The 21,015-nt window shown below is 32.9% G+C and overlaps 2 protein-coding genes across 8 annotated transcripts in view; one reads left to right on the forward strand and one right to left on the reverse strand.

Annotated features, from left to right (window-relative positions):
* Positions 1-21,015, forward strand: part of POSTN (periostin) — a 34,237-nt gene that overhangs the window by 10,048 nt on the left and 3,174 nt on the right. The window contains exons 6-21 of one of the 4 annotated variants that reach the window (XM_082435578.1): positions 324-470; positions 991-1,132; positions 2,303-2,515; positions 3,492-3,626; positions 4,785-4,933; positions 6,490-6,626; positions 7,215-7,345; positions 7,862-7,992; positions 8,099-8,201; positions 8,310-8,377; positions 9,099-9,144; positions 12,094-12,174; positions 15,247-15,336; positions 16,012-16,101; positions 16,860-16,937; positions 17,319-17,402. In XM_082435578.1, coding sequence (XP_082291704.1) covers positions 324-470; positions 991-1,132; positions 2,303-2,515; positions 3,492-3,626; positions 4,785-4,933; positions 6,490-6,626; positions 7,215-7,345; positions 7,862-7,992; positions 8,099-8,201; positions 8,310-8,377; positions 9,099-9,144; positions 12,094-12,174; positions 15,247-15,336; positions 16,012-16,101; positions 16,860-16,937; positions 17,319-17,402 — 1,825 coding nt within the window. The remainder of the gene's footprint in view (positions 1-323; positions 471-990; positions 1,133-2,302; positions 2,516-3,491; positions 3,627-4,784; positions 4,934-6,489; positions 6,627-7,214; positions 7,346-7,861; positions 7,993-8,098; positions 8,202-8,309; positions 8,378-9,098; positions 9,145-12,093; positions 12,175-15,246; positions 15,337-16,011; positions 16,102-16,859; positions 16,938-17,318; positions 17,403-21,015) is intronic. The other 3 variants (XM_082435580.1, XM_082435579.1, XM_082435581.1) reach the window with 3 other exon arrangements.
* Positions 1-21,015, reverse strand: part of LOC309647875 (uncharacterized protein) — a 420,689-nt gene that overhangs the window by 8,588 nt on the left and 391,086 nt on the right. For 2 of the 4 annotated variants that reach the window (XR_014256335.1, XR_014256337.1), the window contains exon 6: positions 2,282-2,376. The exons of 1 other annotated variant lie outside the window; for it this stretch is intronic. The gene's annotated coding sequence lies outside the window, so the exon portion shown is untranslated. Of the gene's footprint in view, positions 1-2,281; positions 2,377-13,834; positions 13,936-21,015 lie in introns of all 4 variants that reach the window. One more of the 4 variants, XR_014256336.1, reaches the window with a different exon arrangement.

Consider the following 21,015-nt stretch of genomic DNA (forward strand, 5'->3'; position numbering starts at 1 on the left):
TGTATGACTATCTCTTTGAAAGAAAGAGAGGAATAAAAGCAATAATTTAAACCAAAAAAAAATGTATTTGCCTTGCACTTCTAGGTATGTTAAGTGTAACTGGACTTGGGTTCTCAACTGGTTGCATTTTTTCCCGGGTTTTTTTTTTTTTTTGGACATAGTAATATGTAAGTAAGTCTTCACCCTCAGAATTTACATTCAGAATGTCAGTTCTTTCATGTTACATTTACCAGTAATCATGAAAAATAGGAAACGGGGGCTTGCAGTCTCAGTGGTCAACAGATAGCTGTGACTTCTAAAGTTTGATTTTCTCAAATAATTAGGTTGTCACTGTTAACTGTGCTCGAATCATCCATGGGAACCAGATTGCAACAAATGGCGTTGTGCATGTCATCGACCGTGTCCTTACACAAATCGGTACCTCAATTCAGGACTTTATTGAAGCAGAAGATGACCTCTCATCTTTTAGAGTAAGTACAGAAGTAATAGCAGATTGTCTTGGCCATTGAAATTCCTCCTCATTCCCTCAGAATCTAAAATAATTATAAAAAGCTATTAAATCTGGCAGCCATGTAACCAATATATTTCTTGAAATGAAAAGGTTTTCATTTTACACAGAAGAAATCATCTCCTTATATGAAGTAATATTATTTATGTGGACATGATAGATAAAGAATGATTAGTTTCGTGACTGTAGTGTACTTAGTGCATTTAGAATGAATTCATCAATTATTACATTTACTGCTGTATATTGTTCAGTCACACAAGCATCGGCAGAATTCCCCATCTTACATACAGTTTGAGGAAAGTTTGAAAAGACATGGTTGTTTGTGCCAAAAGATAATATTTTAAAGATCTAACAAGAGTTATATCTAACTTCTATAGTTTTCTATATAATCAACTCCCTCATGTCCACCCAGACTGAGTGTATTGTAATTTTCTTCTGGATTTGCAATGTGCCAGCCTCTAAAAAGCACATTTGTGTTTCAGGCAGCTGCCATCACATCTGATGTATTGGAGGCCCTTGGAAGAGATGGTCACTTCACACTCTTTGCTCCCACCAATGAAGCTTTTGAGAGACTTCCACGAGGGGTTCTAGAAAGGATCATGGGAGACAAAGTGGCTTCGGAAGGTACTTAACTGTCTCTCTCTAGGAGAAGCCTCCCAGAATTCCAAGAAAGGAAATGAAAAAGAGATTAAGTTCTGCCAGCATTATCACCTTTGATAAGCAAAGGCAAAGAAAAACTTTTATTCTGAGGTGGACTATAAAAATCTTAAAAAACAAAATCCTTGAAAGAGTAGGCAAAGTAATTCAATAATTAATTTAATAATTAAAGTAATTAAATAATCAGGGTATCCTAAAGATCACATTCTTCTGCACTGCTTTCAAGTAACTAAGTAGCAGATGTTAAAAATAATTAGAAAGTGTTGAAAAGAAATATTAGATCATCAAACTTTAATACTGTATACATATTGTTCAATGCTTTTAATTCTAAATTTACACTAAAGTTGAGTTGAGAAAATTGCATGGTTCTCTTTGGTCATTACCTATTGATACACAGAACTTGGCTTCTTTCCAGTCTCCTTTTTAGTTTCAACTAGATTTTACATTGTGACTAGCACATTTTGCTTACTCAGCCTACCCCAAATTGGCTTAACCAATTTATGATGAGATATTTTGGTGCAAATATAGACAGTTTAGGCACAGATCCCTTCAGAAGTCCTTCAAGAAATCATCTTTATTTTGGATATTTTCTAGATGTTGCCTTTAGGGTTGCCACAAACCTTCAATTTGTAAAAAACAAAAAACAAAAACCAAAAAACATAGTATCTGCAAAGCACAAAATAGTGAAGCTCAATGAAATGAAGTATGCCTGTACAGCTGTTCTGCCATGAGTAGCTGATGTAAGATACTGCTTGGGTGTTTGGAACAGGTATCACTAGCAAATAATTTTATAGGCCTTCTGAAAGGAGGAATTATTCTTGTGTTCCCATCGGAAAGTCCTTTCTTATGATAGAGGGAACTTGATCTAACACATTTTCTAGAACTACACAAATATTTCCATACAGCTGATCTTCTTTTCTTCTTACTTCCTACTGAGCTGAGCTAATTTTATTGTAGAGTTGATGGAAAAAACATTTTGAGAACATAAACAGAATTTTAAAACCTTAGGTCAATACTTAGGTCTTATATATATTATATTTCTTAGGAATACTTAGTTCCACAGTGAAACACGTCTTTTAAGGGTCAAATGCTATTCTCCTTGATCTGAAAGCTTACTCTTTGTACTTTGTCCTCCAGCTCTCTTGAAGTACCACATTTTAAACACCCTCCAGTGTTCCGAGGCTATCATGGGAGGAGCAGTATTTGAGACTCTGGAAGGAAACACAATTGAGATAGGATGTGATGGTGACAGCATAACAGTAAATGGAATCAAAATGGTGAACAAAAAAGATATTGTGACAAATAATGGTGTTATCCATTTGATTGATCAGGTCCTGATTCCTGATTCTGGTGAGCAACAGTTTCATATTGTTCTACCTACTATCGTTTACCAATTAGATGCCTTAAGAGTAGGCCCATGGAAAATAAATGTGCAGTATAAGGAATGCCATGTGAAGCACAAACACAAAATTAACAATGAGCTGAGTACTAAATAGGCAGCTTGTGTAGTCATGGTCATTCCATGCATTGACCTCTGGCTTTCCAGAGTTTCTTTTTTTTTTTTAATGAATTTTTTTGGGGTATAGTTGATTTAAAATGCTGTGTTAGTTTCTGCTGTACAGCAAAGTGAACCAGTTATACATATACATATATCCACTCTTTTTTAGATTCTAATCCCATATAGGTCATTAGAGAGTATTGAATAGAGTTCCCTGTGCTATACAGTAGGTTCTTATTAGTTATCTATTTTATATATAGTGGTATGTATATGTCAATCCCAATCTCCCAATTTATCCCTTCCCCCCCTCCCCCTTGGTAACTGTAAGTTTGGTTTCTTCATCTATGACTCTATTTCTGTTTTGTAAATAGGTTCATTTGTACCATTTTTTTAGATTCCACATGTAAGCGATATCATATGATATTTGTCTTTCTCTGCCTGACTTACTTCTAATACCTAATATTGATAAAGATTATCACAGTGCCAGAGTTTTTCTTGAAAACAGAAGGGAAGATATAACCAAATGGTTACTTTTGGATAAATGAAAGACCTATGGCACTCACAAGAGCAGAGAGATAAGAGGCAAGTAATAAAGAATTCAAGAAAACTGCAAAGCAAGAAGTCAGAAAGATATTGTCCTTCTGAAATTCTTTGGTCATCAACCCCAAAAAAGGGAAACTGGAACTCTCTTACTAGGGAAAGGCAGGATGTCACATTGCCAGTACAGCAAATAGCTCATGGAAAATAGCCAAGAACTGATTTACTAATTTCATGATGATGGTAATAACAACGATGACATTGTTTGAATGGTGATGGTTTATTTTACAGCCAAACAAGTTATTGAGCTAGCTGGAAATCAGCAGACCACTTTCACAGACCTTGTGGCCCAATTAGGCTTGGCATCTGCTCTGAGGCCAGATGGAGAATACACTTTGCTGGCACCCGTGAATAATGCATTTTCTGGTATGTACTGGACACTGTCATTCCTGCTCTTTCCTCCTCTACACACATTGTTTCTTCACCATGATTGTTTGCATTAAGAAATAATAGATATTTTGTGAGGTGTTGATTAGTTTCTTTACCAGCTACACATACAATGCATTAGCACTATGTAGTCTCTATTAAAATGTCCTTCATTTCAAAACATTTCATTATAATAGATAATAGCCTACAGGAAGTGAAAGTTTGTGATAAGGAGTCTTCAGTTGTTCTGTGAACCTGATCATATTTCCAGCACACATAATGGATGTATTAACAGATCTTAAGAAAAATAAATCTGATTTGTTTATTTAAACACCAACATAATAATATTTAGGAATATGTAGGTGCATTTTGCAACTCAGAATTTGAAAGTAAGGTATCAAATTATAAATAAATACAAACAAGAGAATATGATACACTTCCATATTATGATGTGAACTATTATTACAAGTATTTGACCTAATAGCTGCTATTCAAGGACTGTGTTTAGATTAATACAACCTGACACTTTTTGCAGAAAAAAATGACTTCACAAAGACATATTTAAATTGTTAGGCAAAATTTAGCAATTAAAAGCTAAATAAGTATCACCTTTTTAATGTTTTTCCAAATACTAGGTTGTGACATAGAAAATTATTAACAAGAAAATTCAAATTCCTAGAAATGCTGTTTTTCCTTTTTGTAATAATAATATCCATACATGTTGACATCAACCCGTCTTTAAGAGGTTACATGCTTCAACTCTCTCTCCATAAATAAAAATAAATTTAGAAATGATTCGTCAGTAGTTTTTCATGTGACTAATGGACATCAGATTCTCAGAGAAAATCTTGGCCAGGCTTAGAGTTTAACTTTTGTCAGTGACCACATAAAACCATGTGGCCCTCACAGAGATGAAACCCATTGTTTGGATTGCTTGGAATCATGTTGTAGTCATTTGATGAAATAGCTCATGGAATTTCTAATTTGTGCACAGAATTCTTAGTTTTTGGCATATAGTCAACTCATATACTATGTAAGTGTAGGATCCGTAAGATCTATAGTGGTAGGGATTACCCATTTTCATGATTTTCTCTTACAGGAGAAACTTTATTGCTTTATAAACAAAATAATATTCTTTTGTAATGAATTTACTTATAGATGATACTCTGAGCATGGATCAGCGTCTTCTTAAATTAATTCTTCAGAATCACATATTGAAAGTAAAAGTTGGCCTTAATGAGCTTTACAATGGACAAAAACTTGAGACCATTGGAGGCAAACAGCTCAGAGTCTTCGTGTATCGCACAGTAAGTGACTCTGAATGAGATAAAATATCCACACTGGCCTAAATGTCAAATGACGTGCCCTTGTCAAAGACTGTTCTTTTTTCTTTTTTCTTTTTTAACATCTTTATTAGAGTATAACTCCTTTACAATGTTGTATTAGTTTCTGCTATATAACAAAGTGAATAAGCTATACGTATACATATATCGCCATATCTCCTGCCTCTTGCGTCTCCCTCCCACGCTCCCTATCCCACCTCTCTAGGTGGTCACAAAGCACCGAGCTGATCTCCCTGTGCTATGTAGCTGCTTCCCACTAGCTATTTATTTTACATTTGGTAGTGTATATATGTCAGTGCCACTCTCTCACTTCGTCCCAGTTTACCTTTCCCCCTCCCCGTGCCCTCAAGTCCATTCTCTACATCTGCGAAAGACTGTTCTTGTAACAAATGTTCCTTAGAATTTTATTAATGTGGTCTTAATAGTAAATATTCATAGGAAGATCAGGGAACTGAATAGCTTGTTTGAAAAGACTTTGAGGAAAGTATACAAAAAGTGCTGTGTATTAATAATTCTGATAATTTGCACTTGTTTCATTATAAATAACTTTTTCTAAAGCATTATTTCAATTCCATAAATCACTAAAACTCCTTTAAAATAAGCTTTTGCTTTATAGAGTACCATACTTTACTGTTTACAAGGTAATTTTTATATTGAATCCAATGTTTAGGATGATCTTTTAATGTACGACCATCATCCAACCACCGAATCTCTTTTGAATGGCTTTAAGGATAAACTTTTATAGGCACATAAAGATTTCTAGTAAGTGGTTCTAATGTGCTTTATCTGAGGGAAAATTTCTAGAAAATATTGCTTATCAGAATTACAGTGCTACTAGTGGTGCTGTTCAGTTTCTGTCCGGGAAACCTTGCAGCTACAGCTAAAAAGAATTCATAGGAAGTCAAGCATTACCTTGAACTAAACATGACACATAGTGCTGTGCACCATAGTTCCACAAGGCCAAGACACACATTTTAAATGATGCAGAAAATGCACCACATTGTAAATGATACATATATAAATATTATTTGTTCAGAAATGCTATAACTTAATCAGTAATTTGACTTAAAATTGATAGGGTCTTACAGTCAAGATAATATACTAAATATTTGTGAAGATCACAAGAGGCAGTAAAGTCACGAAACTTTATGGTTAAAGAGGGTCTTAAAAAGTTAAAGGGTGAAAGTTTACTAAAGAGGGTCTGTAAGAATGATTAGAACCTAGAGAGGAATGACAGGAAATGTAGAAGTGGAATTATATGGAATTTTTAAATTTACTGACGAAACTACCTGTCCCACACATAGGGTAGCTTGCCTAGTAGTGGAAGACCTAGCTGAATAGGAAAAGTGAGGTCAGATTGTACAAGACCTTAAAAACAGAGGAGAGAAACTGTTTTTTCTTGCATTAGAAGTCAGGTGACCTCTTAGAAGAGCCCATCCAGAAATTCAATTATGTAGCTTCTTCTACATAGGGAATTTCAAGTAAGGAAATGGACAGCTGTATCTTTATTTCTTTGCTAGGCTGTCTGCATTGAAAATTCATGCATGGTGAGAGGAAGCAAGCAAGGAAGAAATGGTGCCATTCACATATTCCGAGAGATCATCAAACCAGCAGAGAAATCCCTCCATGAAAAACTGAAACAAGATAAGCGCTTCAGGTAAGCTTACTAGTTTCACCTCCACAAGAGAATAAGAGCTTTTGGCATAGTTTTGTTTCACAGTAAGTATTCCAAAATCCATTCGGTATTCAGTATTGCTGAGAACAGAATTTAGAATAAAAAGTCTATACAAATGTTTTTAAAATTAATATATGTTCTTAACACTATTTTTCTTCCTGGTACAGCATAATATGATTTGGTGAGTAAAAAACAAACAAACAAACAAACAAAAATCAACCTAATAGACTGAACTACTTCTTGCAAATTTTTTTATAATTAAGTTTTTAAAAAATGATAGTATATTCTAGCAAAGACTATTTTGCAGAATATTAAATAAAGTGTGACCTCGCCAAGTTTTATAGGGGGGAAAACAGAGTTTAGGAAATTTAAGAATCATATGTATATTTAAATAATTTCCCCATGATAAACCTTTAACAGTAAATTGCATTTGAAACATATGAAAACGTATGAACCATTTTCTCATGCTTCCACGTATAGGGATTCTACTCTATTTCATGCATGGTGGGTAGGCTTACCTAGATTAAATCTAATAAAATAAACATATGTCCATATGTCCTTCCTCCTTAGCACCTTCCTCAGCCTACTTGAAGCTGCAGACTTGAAAGAGCTCCTGACACAGCCTGGAGATTGGACCTTGTTTGTGCCAACCAACGATGCCTTTAAGGGAATGACTAATGAAGAAAAGGAAATTCTTATTCGTGAGTAGAAGTGAACACCAGATATATTTGCCCCTTGATTTCAGGATCTCATTTCTTCCTCAAGCGTTCCTGCCCAGATATCAGCCCCCAAAGTGTCCCCTCTTTCTTATTCACAGCTAGCCTTCGTCTCCTTTAATTCCATTTGGAATAATTAGAGGGTCACTCATAAATGTTCTCAATTCACTGCTTACCATAATGTTGTTGGACTAGATGTTCACTTATGTTGTCTCTATTAAAGGCCACACAACTAGGTGACAAAGAAAGAAGTAGTCACAATTTCAAAAATAATTTGACTTTTTTCTCCCAGTAAGTTGGATAATATTTTGATTGAACTTATTGAAGGGACTGCATGTTTTGACATAGCTCTGATATCACATTAAGAGAACAATGACATTATGAGAAATTACAGTGTGGAAAAAATAAAGACAAGGAAATATTTTTCTCCTTCGTCCTCATAATATCAAAATGTCAAAATATATAACATGTTATTAAATAAATATATATTTTTCCTCCTAGGGGACAAAAATGCTCTTCAAAACATCATCCTTTATCACCTGACACCAGGAGTTTTCATTGGAAAGGGATTTGAACCTGGTGTTACTAACATTTTAAAGACCACACAAGGAAGCAAAATCTATCTGAAAGGAGTAAGTTCTCTAGTATGAATCTATGAGAGTGTTAATCTATTATCCCATTATCGTAATGTTCATATTTCATTAAATTTCCCATTGACATTATCCCCTGTTTTAATAGGTGAATGATACACTTCTGGTAAATGAATTGAAATCAAAAGAATCTGACATCATGACAACAAATGGTGTCATTCATGTTGTAGATAAACTCCTCTATCCAGCAGGTTGGTAATTATTGAACTGATTAATGAAAACATAACTCTTTTTCAATAGAAACCTAGATTTTTATTTCATCCATTCTTACAATATTCATTTAATATTCCTCTTCACAGACACACCTGTTGGAAATGATCAGCTGCTGGAAATACTTAATAAACTGATCAAATACATCCAAATTAAGGTACAGATGTTATTGCATGTGTTTCTAATGTGTTGAACAGACATTGCAGGTTTAACATAAGAAACTAGAAATGTATACATTAATAAGTAGATGTACACTGGGATTGCATTGCTCTTTGTTGATTATAATGGTACACTGGCATCATTTCTTCATGGTTTTATTTAAGGAGGATTTAATAAAAGCTACTTGGGGCCAAGCAGAATGTTAAGTATTATGAGAAATATTAAGCTGAATCAGATATGGCCCTTTATTCAAAAAGTTTACAGTCCAGCAGGGAAGATAAGACATGTAGATAAAAAACTATAATTTTTCTATTATCAAATATTTTTGCTACAGAATATAAGGGAAAGATAAAATATTTGCTTATAAGAAATTGTCACTAATCACAATAAAGGTAAAGGAATATTCTAGGATAAATATTGGGTTGAATATTGGTAGGGTTAAAGCACCAGACAATAAAGGAAGTATTATTTAATGAACTTTTAATTTGGGATTCGCTATTCTATAATTGTTAAAACTCTGAGTAACAAATCCAACCATTTTATGCCATGTTGCCCAAGAGTAGGAAATTGGAAGATGATTTATATGAAGCCTTCATTTTTACTAAATATAATGATAGCTTCACTGTCTTTACTTCAGTGAAAATTAAAAATCATGGTGCCAAGATTTTGTTAATACAACTACTACATTTCATGTTACTAAATATAATGTTTATTTTCAGTTTGTTCGTGGTAGCACCTTCAAAGAAATCCCCATAACTGTCTACAGTAAGTAAATAATGAATATTTGTCACATATAAATGGCAAGATGTAAAAAAAAAAAGAAAACCCAATAATTTTCTTTGTGTTTACTGAGATGATTGATAATCTGGTATTTAGAATTCCAAACAATGGCAAATCTCATCTCACTTGAAATAGGGCTTGAGGTCTGGATGAGACCTCTCAGCCTTGACTATACCCTTCAACTCCAATGAACCACTTCCTCACTCATCTGCTAGCTTGATATAGATATAACTGCTAGCGTGGCAAAGACGCAGTGGAAAAAAGACACACAAACATACAAAGAGGAGAGCTAGCTAAAAGGCACTCGAGAGCTATCTGAAAATTCAAATATGTGGACACAGAAATAACATTGCTGAAAGATTTGTAGCTCATTCCACTCTCAAGACCTCAGCCATCTAAGGGCAGGCTGTCAGAGAAGTCTAATATTTATGGGCTGGTGGTTCAAAAACTCTTCCCCATTCAAAATTGGATGAAGGAACAAAAAAATTGTCAGGTGATAAACCTAGAGTTTCTAGATTCCGAGATTCTTTTATTCCTGACTCTACCAGATTATCAAAATTAAACCTCTACTTCTTAACAATGGCAAAGGTATTTCATTTTCATAAATGTAACTCATAGTATTTCTTTTTCAATGTGGCTTTTTCCTCCTTTGTCTTTTTTCCTCTCTTCCATTGCAGCTTTCAAAACAGAAATTCTTTCCATTTTGTTTTGACTCTATAATTCAACACTCAAAATGCATCAGTAGCTAAAGCATTGCTTCAATTCCCACATTTATCTTGGCAAGAATTATTCTATTTTATACCATGAGCATCCTGTTATTTAATTAAGAAAATTTTCCTTAATATTTACACTAGATATGGAAAAGGAGTAAAGATGATGTAAGGAGCAAAACAAAAGGTCTGCTGTTCTTACTGATTTTAATTATGTAATAATAACATAAACAATCCTAGTATCAGGCCAGCTCAGCACTGTTTCAATGACTTAGTTGGAATACTTATAATTCAACATGGTTTAGATTCCAGTATGGAAGTATACAATCTTATTAAAGATATATTTTATAAAAAATGAAAGAATGCTTATGGGCTCTATTCATCAGAAATGCTATGTCATCTTCCTCCACTAAAAATGTATATCTGCACTACATTTCTTTACCTTTTCTACTTTATCCATGAGAGGTCCACTACCTTTTATATGTCAATGCAATATTTTGCTTACATTGAGCCAAAATATTATAATTCCTTTATTTTCCTCTCCTTAAATTGTTCTCACAGAGAACAAGCTACAGTTTATGCAATTATGCAAGTCTAATGAATCTTACCTACTTACTCACAGCTCTTGAAAGAGCTCTGAGATTTACATGCTGATGTGGAATATTTCTTTAACTCTTCTCCGTGTATGCTGTTATTTTGAAGCATAGTTCAAACAGAGGTTGAGACTAATTAAACCAAAGATTCCATTTTCATGTTCCTTTATTGACTTGTCTCTAAAATTTTAATTTTCTTGCTATGTATTATTCTTGTCCCCCAAATACCATACATTTTAAATTGTCAGGGGGGAAAATGCTCTTTAGTATGTGTTGTCAAATATATGACATTTGAGGTGCAGAGGAAGAAAATCAGTATTTAATCCTCAGCCTGTGATCTGTCAAATCTATTTAAGTCTTCAGAAAAGCAAGACTGAAACAAAACTAGGACCCCAATAAACATTCTAAACTTCAAGTTCCTTAACATGAAGTGAAAATTTAAGCTAAAATTAATTAACCCATTCTGATAGTAGCAGCAGAGACCTCTGTGAATTTGACCTTCATGGAAAGGTTCCTCTGTGGCCAGGCCACCTGTGGAATCAATAATTGGATACAAAGATTTGACATATTTTAGTTTCATAATTTGAGATCTCAATATGTAAAATCTGAAATAACCGAGACACAGTCACAATTAAGCTCTAGAATCCATATTAATTCAAAGAGTTGACACAGATAAACATCTCAGAAACCTGAAGTGAGAATGTGACAGAAATCCAGACTGTGCTAATATCTCACCTCTAATGTTTCAATACAGTCTGTTATGATTGCACAGATAGCTTTAGTGCTTTATCTAATGAATCCATCTTTTAAGGCTCTAATTAGAAATGATAAAGAGCCAGTAGTAGCTCTGGTATCTGGCTCCAGAGGCACACTTCCAGTTAATCTATACAACCAAGAGCCAACCAAATAGTTGGCTGCTATCTGAAATATATTTTGCACATTATTATTATTTCAGTTGGATGGATGACATACATTCAAAATACATAGCTTTTAGTATAAAAATGATGATGATGATGATAAAGCTGAAAATTAAAGCCATTTTAGCCTGTAACTTAAATATTTAAATATATGATCATATCATATTTGTTGCATAGAGCTCATGTCTGGCTGGCTGGAATCCATTTTTACATTTAAGTATTCTGAACTATTTTTGTATTTTCCTTTCTGTATCACTGTTATCAAATGCATGAAAACTATTTTGAGTCTTTTTCTTTCAATGTCTTCTTCTAATTGAGAAAGAATCCAACAATGCAATTTAAGATATTATGAATTGCATGAAATTAATCATGTTTATTTGTCTTTGTTGCTATGCAGCCAATATTTTCAAGAAGTACAAAAGAAGGTAAAGAGCTTTAGTAGTGCAGTTCAAAATGATAGATTTCTAGATAGAATTCCTCACTTAGCAAGTATATATTTCACTGGAACAAATCCAAGTCACTGGACTTCAGAGTTCATCATCTGGACATGAGAAGATACTAGATAATTACCATGAGTATTTCCTGTATCTGACTGCCTGAACATATTACCACATCTGATACCTCAGTACCCAACAAAGACCCAAAAAAAGAGACAATTTCGTTGAGGTTGTTTTTATGTAAACATCATTTATGTTCCACTTTCTATACTTTCAGCAACTAAAATTATAACCAAAGTTGTGGAACCAAAAATTAAAGTGATTGAAGGCAGTCTTCAGCCTATTATCAAAACAGAAGGTAAAAATCAATGTTATACATGGTTCCTTAAAAAATCCATATAATAGACTGATCTCTATGAATGTATCTACATTCTTTTTGAAACTAACATGCTAAATATTTCTATATCAATGGCATGCTCATTTAACAGCAGAATGCGGAATGCAAGTTATTTAGCAGAGTAGATGGTGCATTCCTAATACTTTCAGTACATTTGCTTGTATTTGATTTCATTTGAACTTAATTTACCATTGCATTAGCACTAGTACCCAGATACTCACTATACAAATAAATCCTAAGCTATTTTTCCTGCACCTAGACTCTTTTAGAGAGTATACTCTTTATAGTTTTGTTTCCAGTCTCCTCACATAAATCTCTTTTATACTGTTGCGATGTGTTCCAAAAAGTGCAGGCATTTTTGATTCAACAACCTGAGAGCACAAAAGCTGTATATTGAAGAAAGCTTTTAAGATGTACATCCACACATGATATATTTTTTAATTAAACCACCAGAAACAGAGGAAATAAGTAGTTGGTGCAGTTGAGTCAAACCTTAGAATCCTTAATTCCAGCCCTGAATGTGTGTCTATATATAATATACATTACATATTCTTATATGTATACATATATAACACATTAAATAGACATATATACCTACATATATACTTATCTCCTGATGTTTCAGACTAGAGCATTAAATAAAGTTACTTTTCTCTCTCCCCCTACTGTGTATGTTAGCCAACTCCAACATCTCTGATGCCCCCTTCATTTCACGTATTTTAATTACTCCTAAAGGATCGGAACTTAAGAATTATTTCCATGTCTAAGAATCTTACTGTGGTGACTGGCCACAGAAGAAAGACCAGGTTTTCTTCATTATTCTGTAAGAAGAATAAAACAGTCTTCCAAAAAAGGAATAGATGATATCCTCAATTGAATCTCAAGAAAACTATTATTGTAATTATCTTTGATTTGGGTATTCTCATTTTACGAATTGAGATGGCAACTTCTTGAATACTTTTGATTCCTCTAAAAGTGAGTCATTACTTAAAACTTAGACATTAGAAGTATGTATGTAAAAGTGTATTTCCTAGCTAGTTAGTTATCTATATTTTTATACATTCTTGAGACTTAAAATTGAGGTATTTGGAATCTGTGCTTTTTAAAAAAAAATACCATACCTATTGTCATTAGAGTATTTGATTGCTCTTATATAGTGATGAAGAGAATTTCATAATTTAAGAAGTTAAATCTCAGAAATTTTTGTAGAGAAAATGTTTCTTGATCATTTTAATGAAAAATGATAAAATGATCCTTGATTTTTAAATTCTTGTACTCTTTTTTAAAAATTAGATTCCCTAAAATTTTGTATAATCACTTGTACACAGCTTCTATAGTAAAAATCATTCACATGTACTATTTTTATTTTCAAAGATTCTTCTCTTTTCTTTCAAGCTTCTTCATTCAACCCATTTATCTTCCCAATCTTTGTGAGCAGGATTCTATTGTATTACTTTTCTTCAATTAGGAACACAATGAAGCATCAGCTCTACTTGAGTTTTTCCTATGAACGGAACTAAGATGAAAAATGGCTTCAAGTCACCTATGCATTAACAACTCTTCAGTTAAAAAATTTGGAAGTTTTACTTTGTGCAACATAATGAGGGAGACAAATACTTACCTTGGCAGCCATTTACAATTGTCCAGTTCTAGAATTGCTGTTGGCATTTCCTTCTCACTGTTTGAACTTTTGCTGATTCATCAATAACTCTTGAATTCTTACTAAATAAATTAGACCCCAAGACACAATTTTAAGATGTTTCTTATAAACAGTACCTAACCAAATTTTAGAATTAAGAATAAATCAACTTAATACGTATTGAGCACGTATTGTGCTGTGTACTCTTGTAGGTGCCCGCCAGGAATAAATATGAAAAAAAAATTTTTTTGGTAGTAAATCCCTGCCTTCATAGAATTTAAGGATAGACGATGTTTCTGAAATTCCAGTTGAGGCTCTACTAAAGAAATGTCTATTGGGATATTTTATTAACTCATTTCCTGTTCTTAAACTCCTTAGCTGTTCTTTCTTTTTGAAGTTTCCACACCTTGAAAACTTGGCCTTACGTTTTGATACTCAGTGTCCCTTAACCACATAGATCAAATATTATGGTGCGAAATACTTACTGTTTGAATAAACTGTACTCTTGTTTTCATTATTTTAGATTGTCCTAGACTATATAATTCTGGGTAATGGTGTACATTGACAATTTCTGAACAAACAAATAAACCCTCTCAAAGACAAGCAAATATAGTTATATTCAACTGTTGAAGGGTGTCACAGTATGAGTTAAATGTACTGAACTTCTCCTCTAAGAAACAGTCTTGATTAACTAATGTAGTAATCTGCTTTCTAACATTCAAAATGATTTTCTCTGGGAGCAAAATCATTTTGCAAGTCAAATGCAACACTTAACTTTTGCATTTGAAGGACTGTTTAACTATTAATCAGTAAATATGTGCATCATTCACAAATAGAAGGTAAGTACGCAAATCTATTTTCTCATAAAACCTGAATTTCATATTTTAAAGGTAGGCATAAAGTTGGGCTTTTTTGATGTTCAGTGTTATGCCCATTAGATAAAATATGTAAGATATTGACTGATTAAAAATTAAATTAAAAATTTAACAAGAAAAGAAAGTAATAGACAATATCAGTATGGTAAAGTAAGATCTACACTAGTTATCATTAGAGCAACTCAAATTTGTACATACTGTATGATTCACAATGTATAGTCACATATAATATTTTGCATGATCATACTTTACAACTATGAATAAATGGATCAATTAAACATCAATTTAAATGCTAAAGCAGATGAAAGTTATTTTAGTAGCACACCGATAGACTGAGTCATTTGTTCTCATAAATACTGCTTAATTTGAGGACAATGGGAACTGTTTAAAACCGATTTCATAAAGCCGGAAACCACTTTGAAATTTGAGCAACACCAAATGTTTAAATAAATTTCCTGTTCTGGTAAATTTAAAGGACTACATTAACATGATAATTTGTCTCCTAAAACAATGCCTTAGGACCCACAATAACAAAGGTCAAAATTGAAGGTGAACCTGAATTCAGACTGATTAAAGAAGGTGAAACAGTAACTGAAGTGATCCATGGAGGTGCGTTCTGTGTGTTTCCTGTAGCCTACTGTGAACATTTTCAAACAGTGTTGGTTTAAATATATTGAATATCTGAGGTTTTCTCTTGGACTTTTGTTTTATATAAATTGTGGGGAAACTTTCTCAGTTACGGATTCTTATTAGCCAATCAATTAAAACATAGTTTACCTTTTAATGGATATAGTTGGAATCGATTTAACCATTAACTCACCAGTTCCAACAAAACTGTCATTACTCTGCATATGCAAGGATGATTATGAAATATAATGAAAACAATCATGTCAATACAAAAGAACATATTGTACTTAGAAGAAAGAGTGGCCATTCTATAAGACTGACTAATAAGTCACTTCTAGGACTTATAAGATTCCCATTCTAATGATGTATAATTCCCTGGATTCTCCCTGAACACTCATTCCGCAGTCAAGAGACAAGTATGACACGGAGTGTTAGCTTGCTAGTTGGCTCTTTCCCTTACCCAAGATTCAGGACATAACCACTACCTTTTAGACCTCTGCTATATGAATTTATTTGAGATACATCCCCAAAATTATTATGATTGAATTCTGAATGGCACTGCTGTGAGAAATACATTTAATCATTAAAACGTCTAGCTTATGGCCATTTAGACGCCATAAGGGGATAAATCAAATGCATTTTCTTCCCCTATTTCAGAGCCAATTATTAAAAAATACACCAAAATCATTGATGGAGTGCCTGTGGCAATAACTGAAAAAGAGACAAGAGAAGAACGAATCATTACAGGTAATTTTTAACTCTGTATATGAACTATGCCTGGATTATAAAGAGCAAACCATATTTAATCCTAAAATATCTCTATAAGAATCATTAAAGAAACTAAGTCATTTTCTTAGTGGTTACTGAAGTTACTTTATTTCTTTTTTGGTAGAAATAATACTAATCCTAAATATGTAATCTATGTTTTCCTCTGAATTGGAAATTTTGAGACAAATCTATAAGCATGTGTTTTTATTATGAATATGCATGTGTATTATATAATACACTATCTTCACTTTGCTATTTATTAATGAGTTACTAAATCCTAGAAGAAAAACCATTCCCTCCTTCAATTTTCCTTTAATCTTAAGGTCTACACGTACACATCTACACACCAAAATAATATGCAAGTTTGTATAGAACAACTGATCAATAATTTCAGTAAACCTCTGTATCAGTCTTCCATCAGTGAATTAGCCTAAAATTCTGAATTCAGCTATTTTTTAAGTCCTTGGGAATTCCCTGGCGGTCCATGTTTAAACAAGCAGTCAGCAAATATGGCCCATGCCACCTACTTATGTAAATAAAGTTTTATTGGAACACAGTGTGACCATTCATTTACACAGTGTCTATGGCTATTTGCACTCTAAAGGACAAAGTTAAATAGCCGCAACACAGACCACAGACCCATGAAGTCTAAATTACTTACTATGTGACCCTTACAGAGGAAGTTTGACCAGCCTTGTTTCAGAACCTTTTTTTTTTTTTTTTTGTCTTTCCTTTAGGTCCTGAAATAAAATACACTAGAATTTCAACTAGTGGTGGAGAAACAGAAGAAACTCTGAAGAAATTGTTGCAAGAAGGTCAGTATGTCTAGAAGAATAAGAATGTGGATTTCTTTAAGCTATCTATATCAAAGTCTAAAATAATCTTTGAAGCCTCTTACACTTTCTACTCTATCTCATTCCTTTGTTCTAGTTCCATACCAACACAAGAAAAAAGTCCAAAGATAGGGAATGAAACTCAAATGACAGTCATATTGATTGTTTTGTTCTATATTTGCTATATAGTGTTCAACAACTTTGTAAGAAAATTGGTTTATCAAAAAGTAACACTAAAAACCAAGAAAGAACCAAGTGTTGGTCTGGAATTCATTGTTGGGCAGATGCCATTATATATCACATCACATCTCCTGCCTTTTTATTACATAAACCAATTTCTGCTATAAACATGTATCCTCTCAGAGGTCACCAAGGTCACCAAATTCATTGAAGGTGGTGATGGTCATTTATTTGAAGATGAAGAAATTAAAAGACTGCTTCAGGGAGGTTAGTAAAAGGGAAACAACTAACCCACTTAACAGGTTCTGATAACTGAGATTTTCAACTTTTTAAAGACTGAGCATTCAGGTTTTGTTTTGTTTTGTTTTAATTAGGTTAAAAAAGACAACATCATGTCTGTCTTAACAGACTGATTGGGTCAATGGTCGTTATAGTAAGCGTTATAAAGAAAGAATTACTAGTTTAAACAGTCTTTAAAAAGTTCAATGGGGAGCAGTGAATATTTTTTTGCTGTGATACAGACAACCGTAAAGATATTTTTAGTATGTGAAAGGGGGATACTTTAAAAATTGGTAGTTATTTAAAGAAGCCCAAATTGAAATACTTTTTATATTTAAAAAAATGTATTCACTGCGCCATCAATAATAAGAGGCATGTTTATGAATTTTTTAAGTGCATAGATCTAGCAAAAAAAATTGCATTTAGTATTTTTATTTTCCAAAACTACATACTTGGGAATGGGTTATCTGTTTCTTCTAACAGTTTGAGTGATAATCTATACCTGGAGCTGTAAATTATTTTGCATATGAAATTAATTTTAATATTTAAAATATGGAATGTTCTCTGCCTGTGGCGTTAAAAGGACCTACTTTTAAAAGGAAAGAAGAAAAAAAAGAATTCAAAATCTTACACAAACTCTCAATGGTAATTACTCAAAGAAATAGTAAATGTTAATAAAGTATAATTTGGGTAATTGGTATTTGAATAAATTAATTTCTAGTTCATTTTCTTAACAATAAAAGAATTTAAGGTAAGAAATTGTTTTAGAGAAACAAGTATTTAAATTATCTAGAAAAATCAAATATGCTCTTTGAAATATACTGTGAATTGATAAACACTAAATTGAAGTTCAATGTTTATCCAAAGTATGGTCCCAATGGGTTTTATGCTTAAAATTTTAAAAATTGTAGTACTACGTCCAAGAAGTTGTAAATTCTCTTGGGACCGTGTATATTTTTGGCAATTATTGTTTCCTTATTCTTTATTTTTATATAGGTAGAATCTCTTACATAGTATTGATACTGTTCAGTGATAGTAAAAATAGATAATTTTTATTGAACCAATGATTGAATTTCCCCTCAATAGAAAAATTTGTGTCTGAAAAATACAAGATTTCCTTTCAGACTGTAGGGAATATGTGACACTCCCAAAGACACAACAGAACCAGATTCCTGTGAGATCTAATACAGAATTTACTCATCTACCTCTAAATGCTTAACACTGTACTAGAAAAAGGTAGGGATTTGAGGGAAGACGTGAAGACATGAAAATTAAGCTGAATTCTTTTTTTTTTTCAGTCCTTGCCATAGTAAGCGGCTTTGTAGAATGGCAGTGCTTTGTAGAGAATGAACCAATTAGTAACTGCACTTGTATATATATTGCTTTAATTTATTTAGGTTTAAACTTCGGTAAGTATGTTTTCCTCCCCTTCAATAAGCCCCCATTAACAAGTCCATTATAAATAACGAACTAAGTACTGAAGACTAACTTCAGCCAAGAGAAGATAATACCTGTTACAAGAATAAGATACTCTGATTTTTGCTAATGGAATCTTTCTTTAACTCTGGTTTATGTTCATCCCAAAGGTTGATTCCTTTAGTTCCCAGTATTTGGTTTCTCCACATATTCATAACGTGTTGGTTTTGTCAATGTCACAACATAAGTTTTTATCAAAACATTTCCAAGGGTTTTTTTTTTTTTTTTCTCATAAGAAAGACAATATAAGCAGTATAGTTACTAATATCTGGACACTTAGTGGACATGCTAGTTTTCTTTCTTCCAGCCCTTTAAAACCATTGGGTCAACCATTGGGTCAACACTGAGTAACAAGTGTCTCTTGTCTAGATCCCAAGAGACACCAATTTACAAAGAAGCTGGTGTAAATAAAGATTATGTCATGCAAGATTGGTTTTTTTTTTTTCTTTCAGAGTATTGATAATTGATCTATAGGTAAATGTGATCTTCATCTCAAAGCTTGGAGTTTTCTATCTGAACTGCTCATATTGTGGTACATATAGTACATTTTGATGAACTGAGTGTATTCCTCAATCATTTAGGTCATGCTTATTAACATGGCTAAGTGGTCAGTTTGGTACTAATATTATGATCTGTCATTGAAACACTTCAGACCACTTAACTAAAAATTTTTCTCATAAAATGTGTAGAGTTTTTCACTCTTGTCTTAGATAGAACTACATTTACTGAAACTACTAAAGTAATTAAGGGAGAACAGCAAAGTCATAGGCTATGGAGAAAGGAACAACAACAAAAAGTTATCTGGGAAGGTTTTGACAAATCTGCCTGTATAACATGTAAAGATTTATGGCTTCTGTAGAGAACAGAGGATCAGGTTGTAGGTCTGGCTTCCAATCTGGGTTCCAACTTGAACTAACTTGTATTATAAATTGATGCTTTTCTGCCTTGCTTTCTTAATCTGAAAAGTGGGGATAGTAATGTTACCTACATATAAATGAATCAATATATGAAAAGCACTTGGAATAATGTTCAGCGCATATAAACTCTCAGTGATGTTAGCTACTATCAGGATTACGGTCAATTAACGTTAACATGGTCAACAACGTAATACTTTACACTCTAAATTTCCAAAGTCATAGCCATGTAAAAATGCAAAAATCTTGCAAATAAGTGAGCTGAAGCATTTTGTATGTTTCAGGAAACATGCGGTGGAGAGGAGCATTTTTGTGGGATTGTTCAATGACTGATTTATCTTGCCACATTTCGCTTCTCTAAACACGACCTAATACAAGTGTCATTCAGTTTGAGATGGCAGAGAGCCACTGAGAGAAAATCTGGTTTTCTGCACTTTAATCAAGCTTTTCTTCCAGAGATGTTTGTTTGTCACAATGAACACTTCTTATTTTGATTTTATCATAGCCAAATAGTAATAAATTAACAAGTTAGTTCATTGGATATATATTAATTGGATGCTGCCAAATTTATAGAAGAAAATCTGAGTGTAAGTGCTTGTTTTGAAAAGTAATGTCGAAATCTTGTTTTAAATTGCATAATAAGCGCTCTTTGGAATTTAATAAGTCATTATAAACAATGCTTTTATTCACTGCTTAAAGACTGGATCCATCTTTTCGTGACACTATTTCATAAGCCATTTTTTGTGATCAAGTAAACCTGAAGTTAAGAAAAATATATCAACTGGAGCATATTCCATAATTCAGACTTTTCTATCTCACATAAACTTTCCCTCACTATCCAATCTAATCAGGTTTTCTATAGTTCTGTATTTTATTATAGTATTAATATAGTGTGTTAAATGGTTATGTATCTTATATTCTGGGGGGGGGAAGACATGTTGGAAATGTGCTATGTAGACAGAAACAGAATTCTTCAAAAAATGCTTAATGTTTCTTTCCCTTTTTTTAAAACTTGATATTATACAGCCCAAAATACTGTTGGTGATAGTCTCATGTCTTATTTTTTATGGGATTTCAGAGCACTGAATACATATATAAAACAAAAATTTTGACTTCATTGTTGAGTATAGATGATATATAAAAATCAAGAAGTCAAAACTTGGAGAAAAAATAAAGAAGGTAAGCAGAGAAACAAAGCCGCTATAGGGACC

This window comes from Balaenoptera physalus (assembly GCF_965194825.1).
Source record: "Balaenoptera physalus genome assembly, chromosome: 18".
NCBI lineage: Eukaryota > Metazoa > Chordata > Mammalia > Artiodactyla > Balaenopteridae > Balaenoptera > Balaenoptera physalus.